Source organism: Rhopilema esculentum, chromosome 11 (assembly GCF_057945365.1).
Source record: "Rhopilema esculentum isolate cy_ngs chromosome 11, ASM5794536v1, whole genome shotgun sequence".
NCBI classification, from domain to species: Eukaryota; Metazoa; Cnidaria; class Scyphozoa; order Rhizostomeae; family Rhizostomatidae; genus Rhopilema; species Rhopilema esculentum.
Window position 1 is genome coordinate 5879568 of NC_142825.1, and position 18127 is coordinate 5897694.

The window sequence follows — 18127 nt, forward strand, 5'->3', positions numbered from 1 at the left end:
AGAGTCCCCTGCTTGATTTGCTATGAGCTTTCTGTTACTGATCTGGAGTGAAGACTGTTTTTAGATTAAGTTTGTTTCTCTTTACTCCAGATTTTGATTTGAAGAAGTATTGAGAAAATATTCTAGATTATTCCTGTTTGATTGGCTACTAGCTTTCAGTTTCTGATCTAGATTGAAGACTTTTTTAGATTAAGTTTGTTCCTCTTTTCTTCAGATTTCGATTTGAAGAAGGATTGAAAAAAAATTTATTTCTGATTATTCCTGTTTGATAGGCTACTAGCTTTCAGTTTCTGATCTAGATTGAAGACTTTTTTAGATTAAGTTTGTTTCTCTTCACTCCAGATTTTGATTTGAAGAAGGATTGAAAAAAAATTTATTTCTGATTATTCCTGTTTGATAGGCTACTAGCTTTCAGTTTCTGATCTAGATTGAAGACTTTTTTAGATCGAGTTTGTTCCTCTTTTCTTCAGATTTCAATTTGAAGAAGGATTGCACAAATAGTGATTTTAGATTATTTGATTGGCTACTAGCTTTCAGTTTCTGATCTGGATTGAAGAATTTTTTCAGGTTACTCCAGATTTCTATTTGAAGAAGGATTGAGAACATACTGATTTTAGATTAAGAAAATTCCTTTCTCGATCTGCTACTAATTTGTTTTGTTTCTGATCAGAATTGAAGACTTTTCTTGTAATAATTTTCTCTCTTCAGTGTTATCATCTACCAAATTGAACGCACTTTGTTTTTTGAGAGCATGAAGCTACCGCATCTTATGAATTTGGGTTTATGTAACGGTTTGCCCGCATTATGTTGTAATGATTTCTTCAATGCAAATACCTAACAATTTGTTCTCATTGTAAGGACGAAATCTTTGATATTGAACTTTGTTGATGCAACGAAAACACGGAAATGAAATTTCAAAACATGTTAAACGAATGTGTTCCTAAAATGACATGAAGCGGAATAATAATAATGATCTACATTTATACAGGATTACTTGATCAGCTTGCTCAGAAGCTGCTAGCAGTCAAGGTCCTGTTAAAATTAAAGTTGAAAACAAAATTAAAAGATATCAAATTACAATATCAAATTTGACTTATTGACTTATTGACAATGACTTATTGATAATGACTTATTGACAAAAATATCAAGCTTTGATAATTTTTTTATTTAATTCTGACATTAATTCTTTGCTGTCAGTTCATCCAAAAATGACCCCTAAACACATTTTCAAAAGCATGGATGTGGAAGATATTTTAGTCAATTATATTTGATTTTTCTAGGGATTAATCAAATGTTTGTCTTGCTGAGATATAACGCTAAAATACATGTCAACCAAATTTATATTTTGTATCTTAACACTTAATTGGGGCGCAGTAATAAGAATGAAAAAACATAATGAAGAGAAACATAAGAAAATGACGTTATCTAAACGGTGTGGCGTTTTTACCTTATATCATCCCCAATTTTTTATTTTGTGTGTTTTGCAGTTAATAGTTTCACAATCTTTGTCTTGCTGGTAGCAAGAAAGTTAGAGGAAGGTCGAATGTACGGGAGTTATTTGGAACACCAAATTAAACTGCTCTTCTGTCGAGAATCATTCATGAATCTAACTTGCCTTCTTAGCGAGGTGAAAAATATTAAGCCTTTCAAAAATGCACCCCTTTGTTGTCAAATTATCGCCTATTTCATTTTAAATAACACCAGCAAAATTCCTCACTTATTTCAAAATAAGGTTGTTCATCGAGAGCTTGGTTCGGATGTTTTATAGATCAAACATTCTTTTTTTAAATATGTGCATTTCTTATGATAGCTATGAACAGAAGAAACTATGACATGATTTAGGTCCCAGAATGGCCCACACTTTGCGAATGATGGTCTTGCTTCTTAAATGTTCGACACTTTTTATCATTTCAGAAAACAAGTACAAAATAAACTCTGTACGTGAATTACATCGGAAGTAACCATGGTTTTAACTGTATTTGGTTCGGATGCAATCCTTGATCCGTGCAATACCAACCGCACGTTTCATTTGCTTAAAATTTCCACCATAGTTATGTGTCCCTTAACAGAACACCATAGAAACGAAAGCTTTTTCACCATCTCATAATCAGAAATTATAAACACTGCTAGTAAACCACTTTCTGAAACCTACCTTAATCGAAATTCGGGCGATGTGTAATTCAAGTTTTGCCGGCATGTTCAGTCGCCTATTCTTAGTTTTAATCAGGCTCGCTGGTTTGTTAACCAATCCAAGGCAACAGACCAGCTGTTTTTAACTATGCTCGAATATCTTTATCTCAAGTAATCTTTGGCTGCTTACTGGGTAGTCGCTGAGTTTGCACTTTCATTGGTAAATGGTAAAGGGGCTTGTCGCCAGCGCAAGTTTCAACGAAGATCCCATACTCTGTGCTAAGCTGCCAAGGGCATAAAAAGAAGCATTTTTACCATTTCACCCTTTCCTCTTTTCCACATGTTTTTAAATTTGATAACCCATTCGCAGTCTTTCTTACATTTTTTTCTTATCAATTTTGTACCCATTTGGGTGGAATAATATAATTAAAAAGTATCATTTTAGTTTGATTTTTATCACTAGTCCCGTTGTGATAACATGATAATATTTGGTGAACATAATATTTTTCAATTGATGTGGTCTCTTTGGCAGTATGAATAGAGGTCTGACCATTTATTAGAATACCTCCTGTTGTTCGCCTCTTGAAGGAAAAAAGAATTTAAATTTTTATCGTCAATAGACCTGAATATATATATATATATATATATTCCTAGTCCAAAGCACGAAGACCAATAGCCGCTGTGCTATTATGCACGTGTCCCATAAGATTGGATGTGAGCTTTGATCACTAAGCATTCGCATCTTGGCCATGGTTATTTGTACGTTTATTCCAAAAATCTATTTTTTATGCCTTTAGCAGATGTAGGCCTTAAGATATCAACGGGGGATTAAACTATACCACACCAACCCATGAGATAACCCATTGCTTAAATTCCTCAACAGTTTAATGATTATCGTACAGATTAACTTTTTATTTTTAATGCTTACATTATGCAGGATGCTATATAAACATATTTAAAGGTCATTTTTAATGAAATACAGGCTGAACTACAACTTCCCTAACGAGAAACCACTTTGCCCCAAGCTCCTGTCTTTCGCACCGAGAAACCACTTTGCCCCAAGCTCCTGTCTTTCGCACCGAGAAACCACTTTTTCCTCCTCATAGAGGGGCAATTCTCTCTTGCAAAAAGCGTGCACGATTTCCACGGTTCCGCGCTCAGCAGCTAGGTTCCTTCGTTTTATTTTACTACCAAAGGCATACAATCCAATCATTGCTCATACTTTCGAAATCCACCCTAAAAATTGGAACACTGCGGAGTATAGATATAGCTGTACTATCCCGGACAAAAATATTTGAGACTTTTCAAGGGAGGTAGACATTTTCTCTTTCATTTGAAAAATGACTTTCCCCCACCCCCAATCCAATGTTAAATCATGGTTTTTAAGGAGAAATGATAGAACTTCAAATCCAACATTGATTCGGGGAGAAAGAGGGCATTCGAATTTACAGGGACAACGTAAAGTTTGCATTTTGTTTCAACAATTTTGTCCGGGATTGTATAAGTTCAAAAAGAATCATAGATGTACTTAAAAAACGTGCCTTTGAAATTATCTGATAACATCTGTGTGCATTTTGTTTGAAAAATTCGCAATAATGGCTTAATTCATACCTTCTAACGTCACTGTGACGTCATTGCCTCGTTGTCATTGTGCACCTCTTTCACAATTTTTATTTGTTTAAACTGATACAGAAACTCTTCCTATTTTCCTTGGTGGCCCATTTAGCCCTTACTTCCATTTCAAAATAGCAGATATCCTTTCGAGTATTTTCGTTTCTTTGTTACTACCGTAAAATCTTGCTGTTACGATTTCTGTGGATTCAGGCGTAAAGGCCTGAATTTCACGATGCCGGATTGGTTTCACTCCAGATTGGTTTTTACTTCGGATAGGGGCTTCAGTTTCGCATCAGATTTGGCCCCCTTGGTTTGATCTCAAAAAATGCTATGCCAAAACCCGTAAAACTGTTTCTTGTCTGCGCAGATCATGGCAGCCCGTTGTAAGACTGAAGCGACGGGGAGTAAAGCGGAGTGCTATCGCTTATGATTAGGAGGGAAATCTGAAGTGAAGACCAATCCGTCATCGTGTAACTCAGGCCCAGGAAAAAACTTCCTAAAAGCATTAAGTCGTTATACTGGGAGTTCGTTATTCAGAAAGTATTCCAAGGGACGAGACTTCTAGTTTGTAATAGCGAGAAATTCGTAATAAGCAGGTTCGTCATAACAAGAAGTTCGTGATAAGCTGAGTGTGTTATAGCGAGAAGTTCGTGATAAGCGGGGATCTTAACAGAGGGTTTCCACTAGACCTACTCGTTTCACTTCTTCTGTGTTACGATGCAAGCAATAGGTCATTCGAATTACAATTACACTCTCATAATCTGTTAAGTAACGTTAATCTTTTATTTTTCATTGATTTTCTTAACTTAAACCCCCGCTACCTCAGGCCTTTTCGTATTTCTCTTAATGATTACTCGTAAGCGGTTACACTGTATGTAACGAACATGGTAATTAGCGCGACTGTTAGCCATGGCTTTTTATTACACCGCAACAAGCAGTCAATGGCTAAGAAGACTTTGTAAGATCTTTGAACTGATATTTGTTTATATTTTTGATGATTTATAGAATCATTTAATAGGTTTTCTTAGCAAGACCATCACAATCTTGATCTAAGCCTGCATGTTTTAATCAGACAAAAGTAAAGTTGTTAACCCGCACCCAATAGGGGACTGCTGGTCAAAATCCACACAAAATGGATTGTCATCTTGGAAATTAATTCCGCCCAAAACCTAACTGTTTTCTTCGTATGTGTCCACTAATTCACGATACTTTGAAATCGCAATAAAAGCCATTGACTTAAAAAGACTTAAAATTGTATTTTTATCTAAGTAAAAGAGCACTGACAATACGTTTGTACGGTCAAGAGAGAACCTCAAAGTTTCTGGGGATAGCGGGGCTTTCATCAACAAATATCAGCCCCTTAAAAAATATGCCCTGCGGAGCCCTTGATCTCTCTTCCAGCGTCGCTTGCATGCAGTGAATAAAGAATACATGTTAACACACTTATAAACCATAACTCATCGAATTGCATCCTCCCCCCTCGATTTGGTCCCCACCTTTGAAGCGAAAATTTGTAATAAGCCCCCATCCTTAAATATGTCCTCATACGTTTTTAAAGACCTTCATCCATTGATGCAGACTTACGGGGGTTCAGGGTGCTAAGGGCTTGAGCCCCTCCTGACGAAAATTTGGGATGCTCAGCCCCCCTGGGAAATAAGGAAGCTAGCTATCGATTTGCTAGACTAATTTTTCATATTCTTTATTTCACGGATAAAAATCAAGGTCAACTAACGGATCAACTAACAACGATAATGAAAAATGCAAAGAAAATCGCCTTAGACCCCTCAGTTAGGCCTTTCTCTACCCTGTGTCATCGGCAGCATCCATTAGCAATTGCAATTGATTTTTAAGCCCCCCTGAAATAGGCACTGCAATCAGAATTTCATACGAATCTCTCTGATTATTACAAATTGACGGTTCAAGGGCATTTTAATTGAAAGGGCACTCTGCCCCCTTGCCCCTCCTATCAAAAGGCAGCATTCTCTTCTCTGGCCCCCTTGCCCCTCTTCACCTCCGTCCCTGTACCATGCAACATTTATAAAGACCTGAGCATAATGAGGATGTACTTTAAAAATATACCCTATCCTATCAGTATGCTTATAGTTGCGAAAATTTTGTTTCAGGAACCCGAAGCTTCTCCAACTCAAGGTGAAGCTCCTTAGCGAGCTTCTTTTCAATCATTCAAGCGCTGTCTTTGGAGCAATCGCATCATTTCTTAGCGGAATAAACTGTATCCTTTTCCAAGTGTTTTCTTTGCCCTGTGAATGCTGCCATGCTACATTAAGTATAAAAGGTGACCTTGCCTTTTTTATTTTTTTGTAAGAGTGTGATACATGCTGTTTATTTCTCTGTTTAATACAGATAGAAGTCTCAGATTGAATCGTATAATGGGAGGAATGGCGTAGATAGAGGCTGTATTGTGAAACTTTTACTTTATCAACTAAGAATCAATCAATTTAAGGCCGGGTTTTACGTCTAAATTTTTAATACTCATTCACAGCACAGTTTTACGTAGCTCGTTGATAGTTTCTCATGTTTATTAAATTATCTTTGCTAATTTTACTAGCAAAACATTCCACTTGTGATTCAAAATGCAAACGACATGTTTCAAAAACTTATCAGAACTGAGAGATTTCCTCTTAAGCTGTTAGCACATAATGGCACTTTTGGTATTTGTCTGACATCTTGTGGAAGAAATAGTTGTTTTTACGTCTGCTCTTCAAAAAGAACGGATTGAGATGAGTTTTTAATGAATGTGGAACAGCCATCTGTTTATTTGTTTTTGCACGGCAGGTCAGTTGACCAAACTTTTCACTAGAACGCTTTGCATTGTCATTTTGGCCTATAGATTATCTCCAAAAGCTAAGGCTGGACAAATTACTTTAATACGATAAGCATTTCATGTCCATGGTTTGCTTCAGCTATCAATCTGATATTTCGTAGTTGACAGGGTGCACCGTCATCCCTCTTTCCTAACTGCCTAACAAGCTAAACACGTGTGTTGTGTACGTATGTTGGCCTGCTCAACGAGCATTTTGAGCCGAGGTAACTTGAAAACATTGTTTAGTTTCTTGGTAGATGAAAACATCAAATGTCAGCTACTAACAGCACAAAAAGACTGGAACAATAACTGGAATAATAAAGATGTTTGAGCAGTTTTGTGAAACACCGTAAAGGCATGCAGATAGCGGTAGTGTGATGTACTGGACACAATGATGTCATACGTCGGCCTTGGAGCTGTATTTTAGAGGCTGATTTGTGCTGAGCCAGTGCAGTTTGAATCTTGTGTGTTGTATGAGCGTCCTTGATAGGTTGCGGAGGAGTTGCTGGGAGTCTTTTCTTTCATTGACGCTTCTGTGCCCGGAGAAGTGTTGGGTAAACGAGGCAAGAACATTTTTGACCGATTAGGAACAACGTGAAATGCGAAGTTATGCTCTTAAGCATGAAAGAAACAGAATATGTAATCAATAATTTTTGGCTACTACACTCATTTGGCTACTACATTTTTCATAAGAACCAGTAATTTTAAGTTCAGGCTGACTGTTATAAATTTTTTCGAAAATATGAGGCTAGATTGTGCTTAATCTGTTCTTAAATCAACAGGGTGTAAGCAGTGCGATTGCTAGCTTTCTCGCTCTAGGGAGGTCTTCAAGCCTCGTTTGCTAACAAAGTGAGTAAGATGCCCCTTATTTGGCGGCAAGTTTGAATAATCACCGAAAAAACACCCACACATGGTTAAAATTCCTCGTTTTTGAGATAAAACGTTGTTCAAAATTGCATTTTGCAGAAGCTCAGCCTCAGCTTGTTCTTAATTTGTTCTTAACTTTTGATCCATTTATAGGCTCGTGTTCTTATAAAATTGTTCTTTTAAAAAAAGAGTGTATTTAATTTCATCATTTAAAGTCATATATATGGGACAAGAATGGAAAATTGAGATCTTGCTAGTATTTGTATTGCGGTTTTAAAACTGGAAGTCAGACTGCACTGGACTTAATAGTGTTGTTGTTTTCTTTAACCCAGTTCAGATCTATTAACGGAACTCGTAGCTCTCAACCAACCAAAAAGTGCCCCTTCTGCGCAAGACGCACTAAGAGCATGTGAAAGTATTGGAAGGTATGTGAACATTTACTCCAGGATTTTGCCTATCTATTCGGATCTTTTTATTTTGTGTGTATTGCTTTACTAACAATCTGATGGACATCAATCTATCAAAGTTTCGATATGTCAAGTTTTGACGGGCGAACCACGCCTAGATCATTACTACCCTATTCGCCATGGAATATGCGGACAAGTTTCCATTAAATGCGATGCAAATTCTACTTTTTGCATCTTATTATAGGCGGTGTCTCTTTAGTTCCACGCAATATTTACAATATATATTTTACACGGTTATCAATAATATTCAGGACCCAAAATGTTTCGGGGCAGAGTTGGTACGTGCTTGATACAAAAGATGTTAGAAAAAAATCAATGAAAATTTCAAAGTAAGATTCCAAAATGTGTTGAATATTTTAAGAGTGCCATAATATTGAAATACTATTTGATTGTTTTAATTCGCAGGTATCTTGTTCTGATGCACTGTTATTTTTTTTCAAATCTCAATATTGAATCAAGATTTCAGCGTCTTGACCAGCAAGTAAAAACATTCAACTCTCCTAATTGATAAGATTGGTGCATGCACACTTTGTGCTTTTAAACTACGTTGTTTTCCATTCGGGTTCGTAGTAGTAGGTAGAAGATAGGCATGTTTGACGAAGTAAAATCAGAGAATCAATACAATTATAATTAATGAAATCAAATTACTAAAAGCAGAGTAAATCATCATCATAACCCAAATGGTCGTTTGTACATGCATTGATGGAACTGTTCCGCATAATTTTAGTCCACTTGAGGTTCAATAAAACAATTTAACATATCGAAGGTTGGAACTTTTCAAATTAAAAAAACAATGAACGAGATACGATACAGACTTTGACCATAACCAAGCAAGAAAAGCAAAACATAACTTAATTGCCCCCTTGTTGATTGCTGCTTGTCTTGTAACTTAATGTTGAAGCGTCTCCACCCCTAATTGCTTATTGGTGATATTGTTTAAAAAATCAAATTTAACTTCTCATGGGCCTTGATAGAGTTTTAAAGTGTATCCTGTGTCTACATTTAATTCCAGTCTACATTTGATGATAAAAACGATTGGATAATTTTTGCTTGTCTTTATACATGAACTATGTACTATCTTAGTTTTTGCATATGATGTTCAAGGAACATGTATCTTCCATAAGAGGAAATTAATGGTTTGGAGTTGTGTCAATATGGAAATCTATGTTCTTTGGTATGATTAAAAAAGAGTTCTGTTCTGGCTTTTATACTACTATTCAATTTAACTGGTAGATTAAAATCTATTTGACTTTATCTAATATAATTTCAAGATTATTTTCAGGACCGTAGCCTGTTATTACAATTTATGGAATTCTCCTTCTCAAAAAATAAATTTTTCTTCGTTTATCAAGGTTGTACCAAGAACTTGCAAGTCACAAAGACTTTGTTGCCAGGGTATGTCGCTAAGACTTCGCTATGAATGTTTTTAATGCTATCTTCATCCCCAGTGTGACCGTAAACTATTGTAATACAATTATTTTGGTTCGTTCTGGAAACAAGTTCTTGTCAAGTCACTGTCACTTTACAGTCATGCTTAATAATATTCTAAGAATTATCAGTTAAACTTAAAAAAATCGTCCGAATCTCGCCGTGATAGAGATTTCTGACACCAACTCAGTTAATAGTTATTCTCTAAACAATCGTGGGATAATGAATCTAGAGGATGGAATTGTATATATATATATATATATATTCACAATCGAGACCCATAACTGTTGATAAGTGACCAAGAGGGTTGGCAGCTGTTACGAAGAATTCGGATATCTTGTTTTTTTTTAGCAAAAAACATCTGTTCCAATGTGAAACAGACGCCCTTCTTTTCTCTGTCACCATATTTTTTCGAAAGCTATGCAGAATTTTGTGCTATACGAGTGAAACAAGTATATGGAAGTAGCATTATTTCGAAGCTAGTAATCTCACGGGAGCATTTGTATTAGAACATTTAATCAATTTGATTATTTCCAAAGTACAGAAATAGAAGACAGGACACTTAAAAACAAAGCCTTGTTCACTTTAAATCAGGATAAGCACTAAAATTTTGTCGTTAAGACCCAATCAACACAGCGCAATCTAGTTTAAGCTAACCTGGAGGTAGGTTGAGCCTAGGTTGACGCCAAGTGGAAATGTTTGAAACGCAAAGTAAACTCAGCCTGGGTTTAACATGGGTTAGCATTTTCAATGTCATGCGTTCTCAAGTACATGCCAAAATACAACAAGAAGCACGATCAACGAGCGATGGGGAGCAAGCAAGGAAAACATCGCTTTTCTTAAAAGCAAATCATCAAACCAAAGAATAAGCCAATTGAAAGGCAAAGAAGGATATAGAAGAATGATGAAATATCTGCATTTGTTGCAATTTTTGCTCCTCAATGAATCCAGCAACAACAGTTATCTACACTAGAAAGCGGCCTATTTCAAATAAGATGCAGCGAATTTTGTTTGAAAAATGATCTTTGAGAATTTGAATTTCGACATCTCTTTTTAATTAAATCCATCTGCCACCTTATCTAGAATCCAACTAAACAATACTGTAAATGCGCATGCGTGTTACCTTAACCTTTGTTGAACCCAATTTTCGCATTTACACAATCTGAAGCCGAAATAAAGTGTAAACAAAAATGGGTTGAGCATTTTGAGCACGGTTTTGCCTTTGCGTTGCAATGCAAGGCACAATGCAACGAACCAAAGTGAAAATCTTTGTGACCCACCATTGGCATTCTATGCAATGTCATATTCATTATAAATAACAGAAAATCACATCAAATCAAGAAACTGTGAATAGTCACCATTGTTTTCTTTCCGATTTAATTTACTTACGCATTGGTTTTCGAAACTGAGATGTAAGCGCGAAAGATCAGCGAGCGTCTGCCACGGTAATGTAAACAAAACTCAGGAAGAGCCATGATGCGGTAGAAATTTAACGCTGTTTACAAAATTGGTGATTTAGCTGATACATTCATCGAAGGCTTGAATATGATTAAGACGTAAATTCATTACAAATTTACCATCCAGCGGATTATGCCTAAGCATTGCTAGTTTAGTTAATTAGCTATTTAGAGTAGATGTAATTGATTTGCTCGGTGAGATCTCTAATCCTCGAAATCTCCACCTAATCTGGTTTGTTTTAACTAAGCTTGCAATAAACTGGAATTTAGAATCCACTGTCGGATTTTTGTCGAAAACTCACCGCGTAAAACAGAAATATCTTCGATTTGTTATCATTATTCTGCTAATGTTGAAAAAACAATTGCGATATTCTGAAGTAACGAGATTACTTATTAAAGGGTGGCAATCGCAACCAGGATTAATTAACAGAGTGAAAGCTGGCGGTGATAAATGTTGTTTGTCTAGGACAAGTCTAAGGGGATTATCTATCCATCAATTTCGTATGCTTCGAACAGTCCAGGATTTAATCACAGAGGCAATGATACTATCTGACCTTGTATCTTATTGGACCCTCCTCACACATTAACTGCAATCGGTCTTTCATTACGGTAAAATGTAGGCGTGATAAAGCAGCGGGCTGTTTTCTCAAATCAAACTTTGAAGTTGAATTATTCTACGTGCTTCTTGGCGACCTCCTGTTGATATAATGTCACAACTCAACGTGATATTCAACATAATATGATTTATTTATTTGCAGTAGTCTAAAAGGATGTAGCTATATACTAAAGCTAATTTAGTAATAATAAGTAATAACATGTAATAAAATAATTACTAAGTGGAAAATTGAAAAGGCTTTGTAACATTAGATGTTTTGATATTTTCACGTTTTCACACTGACAATTTTTCTTTTTTCTTCTGCTGATTAAGGAACCCAACCTGAGATAACGTCTACAAAAAAATCACGGCCACGTTGTTCTTCTCTCCTTTTTTCGAGTTTTAACTTGTGCAAGATTTAATGATTCTTTTATTTCCGTGGTCATCATATGCCATATTTCTCTAGATATGAGATACTTTCGATTCCGAAGGTGGTAGTCCTGGTTTTTGGAAGCTGCATTTTGCTTGAATGTATTTAGGTTTTTGGCAATAAATATGGTCTTCATAAGTGTTAAGATGAAGGTTCTTATATTTCTCTAGCCATGAGCAGCTGTCAGTTTTTTATGTGGAGTTTCACAGCATTGTCCTTTTCTAACAGTGTCACAAAATCAGAAAAGTCGTCTTTATATGCAATTTGCTTCTTTCGCAAAATGAAAAAGGACAGTGATTAAAATGGGACAGAACGAAGGCCTTCATTACTTGTTCCTTTTTACGGTATCCATGTAGTTTACCATATGGGATAAGGCATGTAGCGTTTTTTTTAGCTATTTTGTATATGGATTTTACTTGCAGTTTAAAATGATAAAAGAAGGCTGTTTTCAGCCTTACTTATTCAAAAAAGGGCCAGCTTACTTCTCTGAGGAACCATCTTACTTTTCTGAGGACTTTTCTGAGGAACATCTTACTTTTCTGAAAAACATCTTACTTTTCTGAGGAATCATCTTACTTTTCTGTGGAACATCCTGATTTTCTGAGGAAGATCTTACTTAACTGAGGAACTATCTTATTTTTCTGGGGAATCACCTTACTTTTCCGAGGAACCATTTAACTTTTTTGAGGAATCAACTTGCTTTTCTGTGGAATCATCTTCCTTTTCTGAGGTACATCTTACTTAACTGAGAAAGCATTTTTTGAGAAATCAACTTGCTTTTCTGAGGAACCATCTAACTTTTCTGTGGAATCATCTTACTTAGCTGAGGAAGTATTTTTTGAGGAAGCATTTTACTTTTCTGATGAATCATCTTACTTTTTTGAGAAATCATCTTTACCATCTAGCGTCGTAAGCCCTTCAGCAAGTCTTAAAAAACATTCATTTGAAGGTAAAAAAAAATGTCTCCAATTACATTTGATGAGAAACATTGCGGCCGAAATGCAAAAAAATGTTTTTTGTTGCAAGGATTGATGTTTTTCTCGTAGAAATGTACACATCAGTGTGCATCTCGACGAATTTCACATCCATCAAAGAGTTACCCTTGAGAACTATTCACGAACTTTCGTTGAATTTGTTTTCTTTGCCAAGTCTCAGCTTGAATATACTTGTAAATATATTGAGTTTATATGGCAAAGATAATATTCTATAGCCTAGTGTCCTAATGCAAGAAGTCAATTCAAAGTCCGATCAGTTTAAAAATTGTTCAAAATTTCCTGACACCCCCTAAAGGGCCTAAAGGTCGAAGTAAATGTGTGCCCGAACATATTAGTTGCGATATGTTTTTGCTTTCAAGTGATTTTTAAGATTTTCTCAACAGGCTTCAGACCAACTGTAGGTAGCCAATTTGTCTTTGGTTGCTGAAGCTAATTTTTGATTGAAAAATTTGATATCCTGTAGCGAGTTATAGGACTAAATTTAGCATTGCATAAAGACAGTTAAAAGTACGACATCTCGTTTTATGTCGTGCGGGTCCCTAATCACTTTCACAGCTTCGTCCCTCTACAGGCCATAGGTATTAATGTTTTATTGCTTGTAGAAAATATTTCAAACAAGATGTTAGTCCGTGTAAAATATGTGTTCACCTGCCTGCAAAGCCGCGTTAAATCCTAAAAATGCAATCCAGTTGAAAGTTTTTAAGGCCTTTTTTTATTTCTATGGTGAGTCACATCTCAACTTAACGGGCCGTAACAGTTTGCATTATGAGAAGTCGATGAATTTTTTATTGAAATCATTACACCGGTTCTTTGTTGTTGGCGAATGTGAAAAGAGGATGAGCGCACTCAAGAATCGCAGAGCATTGACGGGGCTAATTGCTTTGGAGGGGAGGGGGTTAGTTGCTAAACATGCTAAAAACCGTAGGCAAGGCAACATTTTGTTTCGTTTTAGAAACTAAAAATGATTTGGGAGCTATGCCCCTCAGCCATAATGACTGAGAACACATTGTGCGTCTTGCTTCTGTCAGATGAAGGCAATAGGATGAAATAATCATAATCATAAGCTTGATTCATAATCAGAATATGACTGAGAATCATTTGAAGTCAATAAGGACTCGGTTCCACGTTGTTGCTTTACAAATGCCTTGTATCTGTTTCCCACAAATCACCTATGCAAGTGTTTTGGACCAATTGATGGAGAGTAGAGATTATACAAGTGCTAAATAGGTCATCTATGGGAATATTCCAGTTGTTGGCACACCTGAACTAGCACAGCAGCTCAGTTGCAACGTTGCCTTGATGTGCAACATCACCAATGACATCCCTGGTTCACAGCAGCACCATGTTACCAAAAATCCGACGAGATTGAAATAAATTTCAGAAATAAAACGACGTTTGTTAGTTTACAACAACATTTTTCTATTTTTTTTAAGATGTAACGCGCCAAATGTTGGATATTTAATAAAACTTCTGCTTACCTATCTGCAATTTATAAAATATTATTTTTCATTCTGCGGTTTGGTAAAATTTGAATGATGTTTGAGTATTTGATAAAAAATTCATAGCATAATCGTTCAACGTACTCTTATCAGATATTGCTTGTGTAAAACAAAGGAAACTGATCTGCTTCTTCTTTTTAGTATGCACCGTATCTCGTAGCTGACTATTTGCAAATTGTCACATCAAAATCAATACCTCAAGAATACCAGGTATTTGTTTACTTATTATGTGATTGTTAATTGCATTCTGCACTACTCAGGTTTTCCTAATCTACGAACATGTGATTCAAATTATTACATGTATTTTTCCTATACCTCCGCAAAAATCGAGGAGGAGAGTGCCCACTCCTACGGCCCCCTCCCCCCTCATACATGCCTCCTTTGCGCTTTGTCAATCTTTAGACCCGGTTTAGCCTTTGAACAAATCTTAAGTTCCAAGTGCACGATGCCCAGAGACTTCCAACGAATATATTGTCTAATAAGTGTTGGTTTCTATAAACACCTGTAAAAAGTCAAGGTTCTTTATGCACCAAAACATCTAAAAAACTCAACTTGACAAAGCAAAGAAATAATTTAGGATAATGGCTACCCCGAAGATGTCATTTCAATCTGATATTGGCAAAAAAGTCGCTGGTTTTTCCGCAGGAAAAATGTTTGATCGTGAAAAGTGCCCTGTATCCTCTATTGTCACTTTCGTTCCGCATCTGGATTTAAGTTTTCTGCTTTCCTTTGGACATTATCGGATGTTTATAGGCTGAAGAAAAGTATTTTAGTATGACAGGTTTCCGCTTTTCCATGGTATTTTCAAATTTTGCGCTACTAAAAGCTTTTTTAAATGTGAGGCTGTAATGAGTCGATTACAACTTAGCTGTCGTTAAAGCTGGCTACTTCGTTGCTGTTTTTCTTTTGGTTACAAAATACACAAGAAAAGTTTGCAGTTTTACGGTTGATAATGACGAGGGAAGTTGATAATAAACAAAAGAGTGTATCTGTACCGCTCTTAGTATTAAATTGCTTTAAGGAGGATTTCAATAGCTTTGCTCCTTGGCAAAGAAAAAATAGGGAGTATCTAGCATCTGCTAGTACTGTCTCTGTAATTGTCTTCATATAAAGCAATTGATGTTTAATCCAGGTCGAAACCGTTGAGTTTATCTAAGCTATTTTTACGTCTCGTGGTAGGAAAATAGTCAAACAACTTCTCACCGGTTTCGGCTATTCGTTATGGTCACTTGATGACCGAGCACTAGTACCGTGAAGATGAATTCTTTTTAGGGCCAGTTAGTCTAAAACATTTTAATTTTATGTAAAAAAGGTGGTTTAGGCATGGTAGTTGTATTTCATATTTTTAAGAATGAATTAATTTCTCGCAGCTTACAGGTGTACAGACACAACTTTTCAGATCTAGACATTCTTCGATTCTTTTAGTTTCACAAAGAAGTGACGAGTCTCTTCCCTCTCTTCTCTAGATCTCTAGACAGGACCGTCGAGAGGTTCTGGAGGCTCTAAGGCGAAACCGAAAATTTTTAGCGACCATGCCCTTTAGACTAGCTCAGATTCATTAAATTTTTGCCATCGTTAAAAAAGGTTTACTTTTTTAGGGGTAATTCTGTTACTTTTAGTTATTTCAATTTTAAAGAGAAATTATTGCTTTACGAGGTAATAAAACCATATTTATACAGGTAAACTTGTTCAGCAAAATGAATTTGCTGCCATCAACCAAGGACCTGTTAACCTAGTGTTCCTAAAATATATACTTAACAATAGATGTAATTCATAAGCTATTTTATTTCTATTGTAATTCATGTTTAAAGAAACAAGCAATGTTAAAGTCTAAAGAAAAATGTTAAAAGTCAAAGTCAAAATCCTTGCAGAAACTTTTGACCTTCATAATTGATGTTATTTGTTCCTTTGAAATTTTGCTGAATATTTTTGCATCCCGGAAGGTCTTTTTGTGTTGTTTTGTAATTTATATTTACGATTTTATATCATATTAGTTTATATAAACGGTATTTGCTGTTTTTTTATAAGTAGGGGGACCACATCACAAATCAGTCGAATAAATCGATTTTTCTTATTTCAGAAATGTCTCACCGATGGTTTGTACTGCTTAATGGATAGCTGCAGTTCAAATGACTCTGCTTATCTCAATATGGCCCTGTCACAAGGAGAACGCGAACTCTTTAAAGACCTTTACAAAACATTTGTAAAACATCATAAGTTTTCCGGTAAAGCTTGAACAGGGACACTTCGTTTACCACTCACAGTTTAGCTGTGAAGGACCAAACGAATTCTCGAAGCCTGGGAAAACCAAGAGCTTTTTTATCAAGGTCATCTCAATCTAGAATTGATTATTGACGAACAGTTCCCATTACGATCGGTAGAAATCCCACAATCACCCTTGGTTGCTATTTCTGAAGTCTACCGTCACACTTTATTGTACATGATCGTAAATGCGATCACTGTAGTTATTTTTGCGTTTTACTTGCACCCACTCCCTTATTCTTTCGTTTGTTCACTGTTACTTTCTGGATCCACCAACCCAGCTTGGCTAAAAGACACTTTTGCTTGTCTAAATTTTCTGAATAGCAAAACCTTGATCCTCGTTCAGAATCTCTATATTCTGTTTATCCTTGTGTAAAATACAACCCAATCAAGAGTTGTGAAAATAACCTGTAAGAAAATACAGCTTATTATAATTGATTGTTATGAAGTATGTAGAATATAGAATGTTTATCGAACATCTTGAAAATCTGATGTATTGAAGCCCTTGTATGCACTCTTTTCAACCATGAAAATAAACGGCTGCTTTTCATTAAAATGCACAGAGTTCCTTTCTTCGTTGCTGTTGTTAAAAATTGCCTTCGTCGCAGAGACAGGGTGGGAATAAAGCAGTCTGGTACTGCGTTGCTGTGGGATAACTGTGTTTCTTTGATAAGTAACTGATATACAACCTAGAAAGCCATACCGTGAGCTAATTGGCTAGCTGGATTTCTTTGCTGTAATCATATTATTGAGTCTAGAGAAAAGCTGTGTGTTTGTAAACACTTCGTTTTGCGTAGAATGACACAGTTTAATTTGCTCTTTTTGCCATTAAGTATAAGTTTTCTTTGAACACGAGTTCAGTTCAGTTCATTTCATTTTTGAAAGGCCCAAGTTGTTTTGCGCTTTTTCAATGTCCCTGTACTGGGTAGCAATTAAAGATATTTCTGAATTTTAGGAGTATTTCGAGGCTGAATGATGGAAGAAGCATTTTTTATTTTAGTTACTTTATTTTCCAAGTCGAGGTTATGCTGTCATGTGACTTTTCCCGCTTAAATTTAAATTTGAATGGCGTATGAAATTATGAAATTGCCCATTAAAAAATTTGCAAACTCTTAAGAAATTTCAGTGATACAGAAAATTGATAACTGAGCAAAATGTCTGAGGCACATCAATGAAATAAAGGTAAACTATTATGTAATTTTCTGCTTGAATTTCCGATTAATATAGACTTTATCAAACGTTATGATGAAAATCTAATGTCCAGCTCACCGGGCTGAGTTAGGCCCTTGCCAGTGAATAGAAGCACCATGGGCTCCCAAGAATTGTTTTATTTTTTCCATCTCATTTATCGAAAAGTGCAATTCATAATATTTTATTGCAATATATTCTAACTCGACAATAATGCATTTATATTTAACGAGTAACCTACATATATGATTTCGTGTTTGTTTGACATTTTCTTTCAGACCGAAATTCGATTAATTAACTTTTATATTTTCTTAGTCTATTGATTAAAGTTATCTATTTCCCCAGTCAGTATTCAAGGAATGGCATTTTTTTCA

At 35.7% G+C, this 18127-nt stretch overlaps 1 protein-coding gene across 2 annotated transcripts in view; it reads left to right on the forward strand.

Moving 5' to 3' along the window:
• The window catches only part of LOC135693959 (unhealthy ribosome biogenesis protein 2 homolog), a 61867-nt gene extending 44746 nt beyond the window's left edge, over positions 1-17121 (forward strand). For both annotated transcript variants that reach the window (XM_065212554.2, XM_065212555.2), the window contains exons 29-33: positions 5868-5974; positions 7770-7857; positions 9252-9294; positions 14445-14513; positions 16384-17121. In XM_065212554.2, the coding sequence (XP_065068626.2) occupies positions 5868-5974; positions 7770-7857; positions 9252-9294; positions 14445-14513; positions 16384-16539 (463 nt within the window). In that variant the 3' untranslated portion in view covers positions 16540-17121. The remainder of the gene's footprint in view (positions 1-5867; positions 5975-7769; positions 7858-9251; positions 9295-14444; positions 14514-16383) is intronic.
• The last annotated feature ends 1006 nt before the right edge of the window (positions 17122-18127 follow it).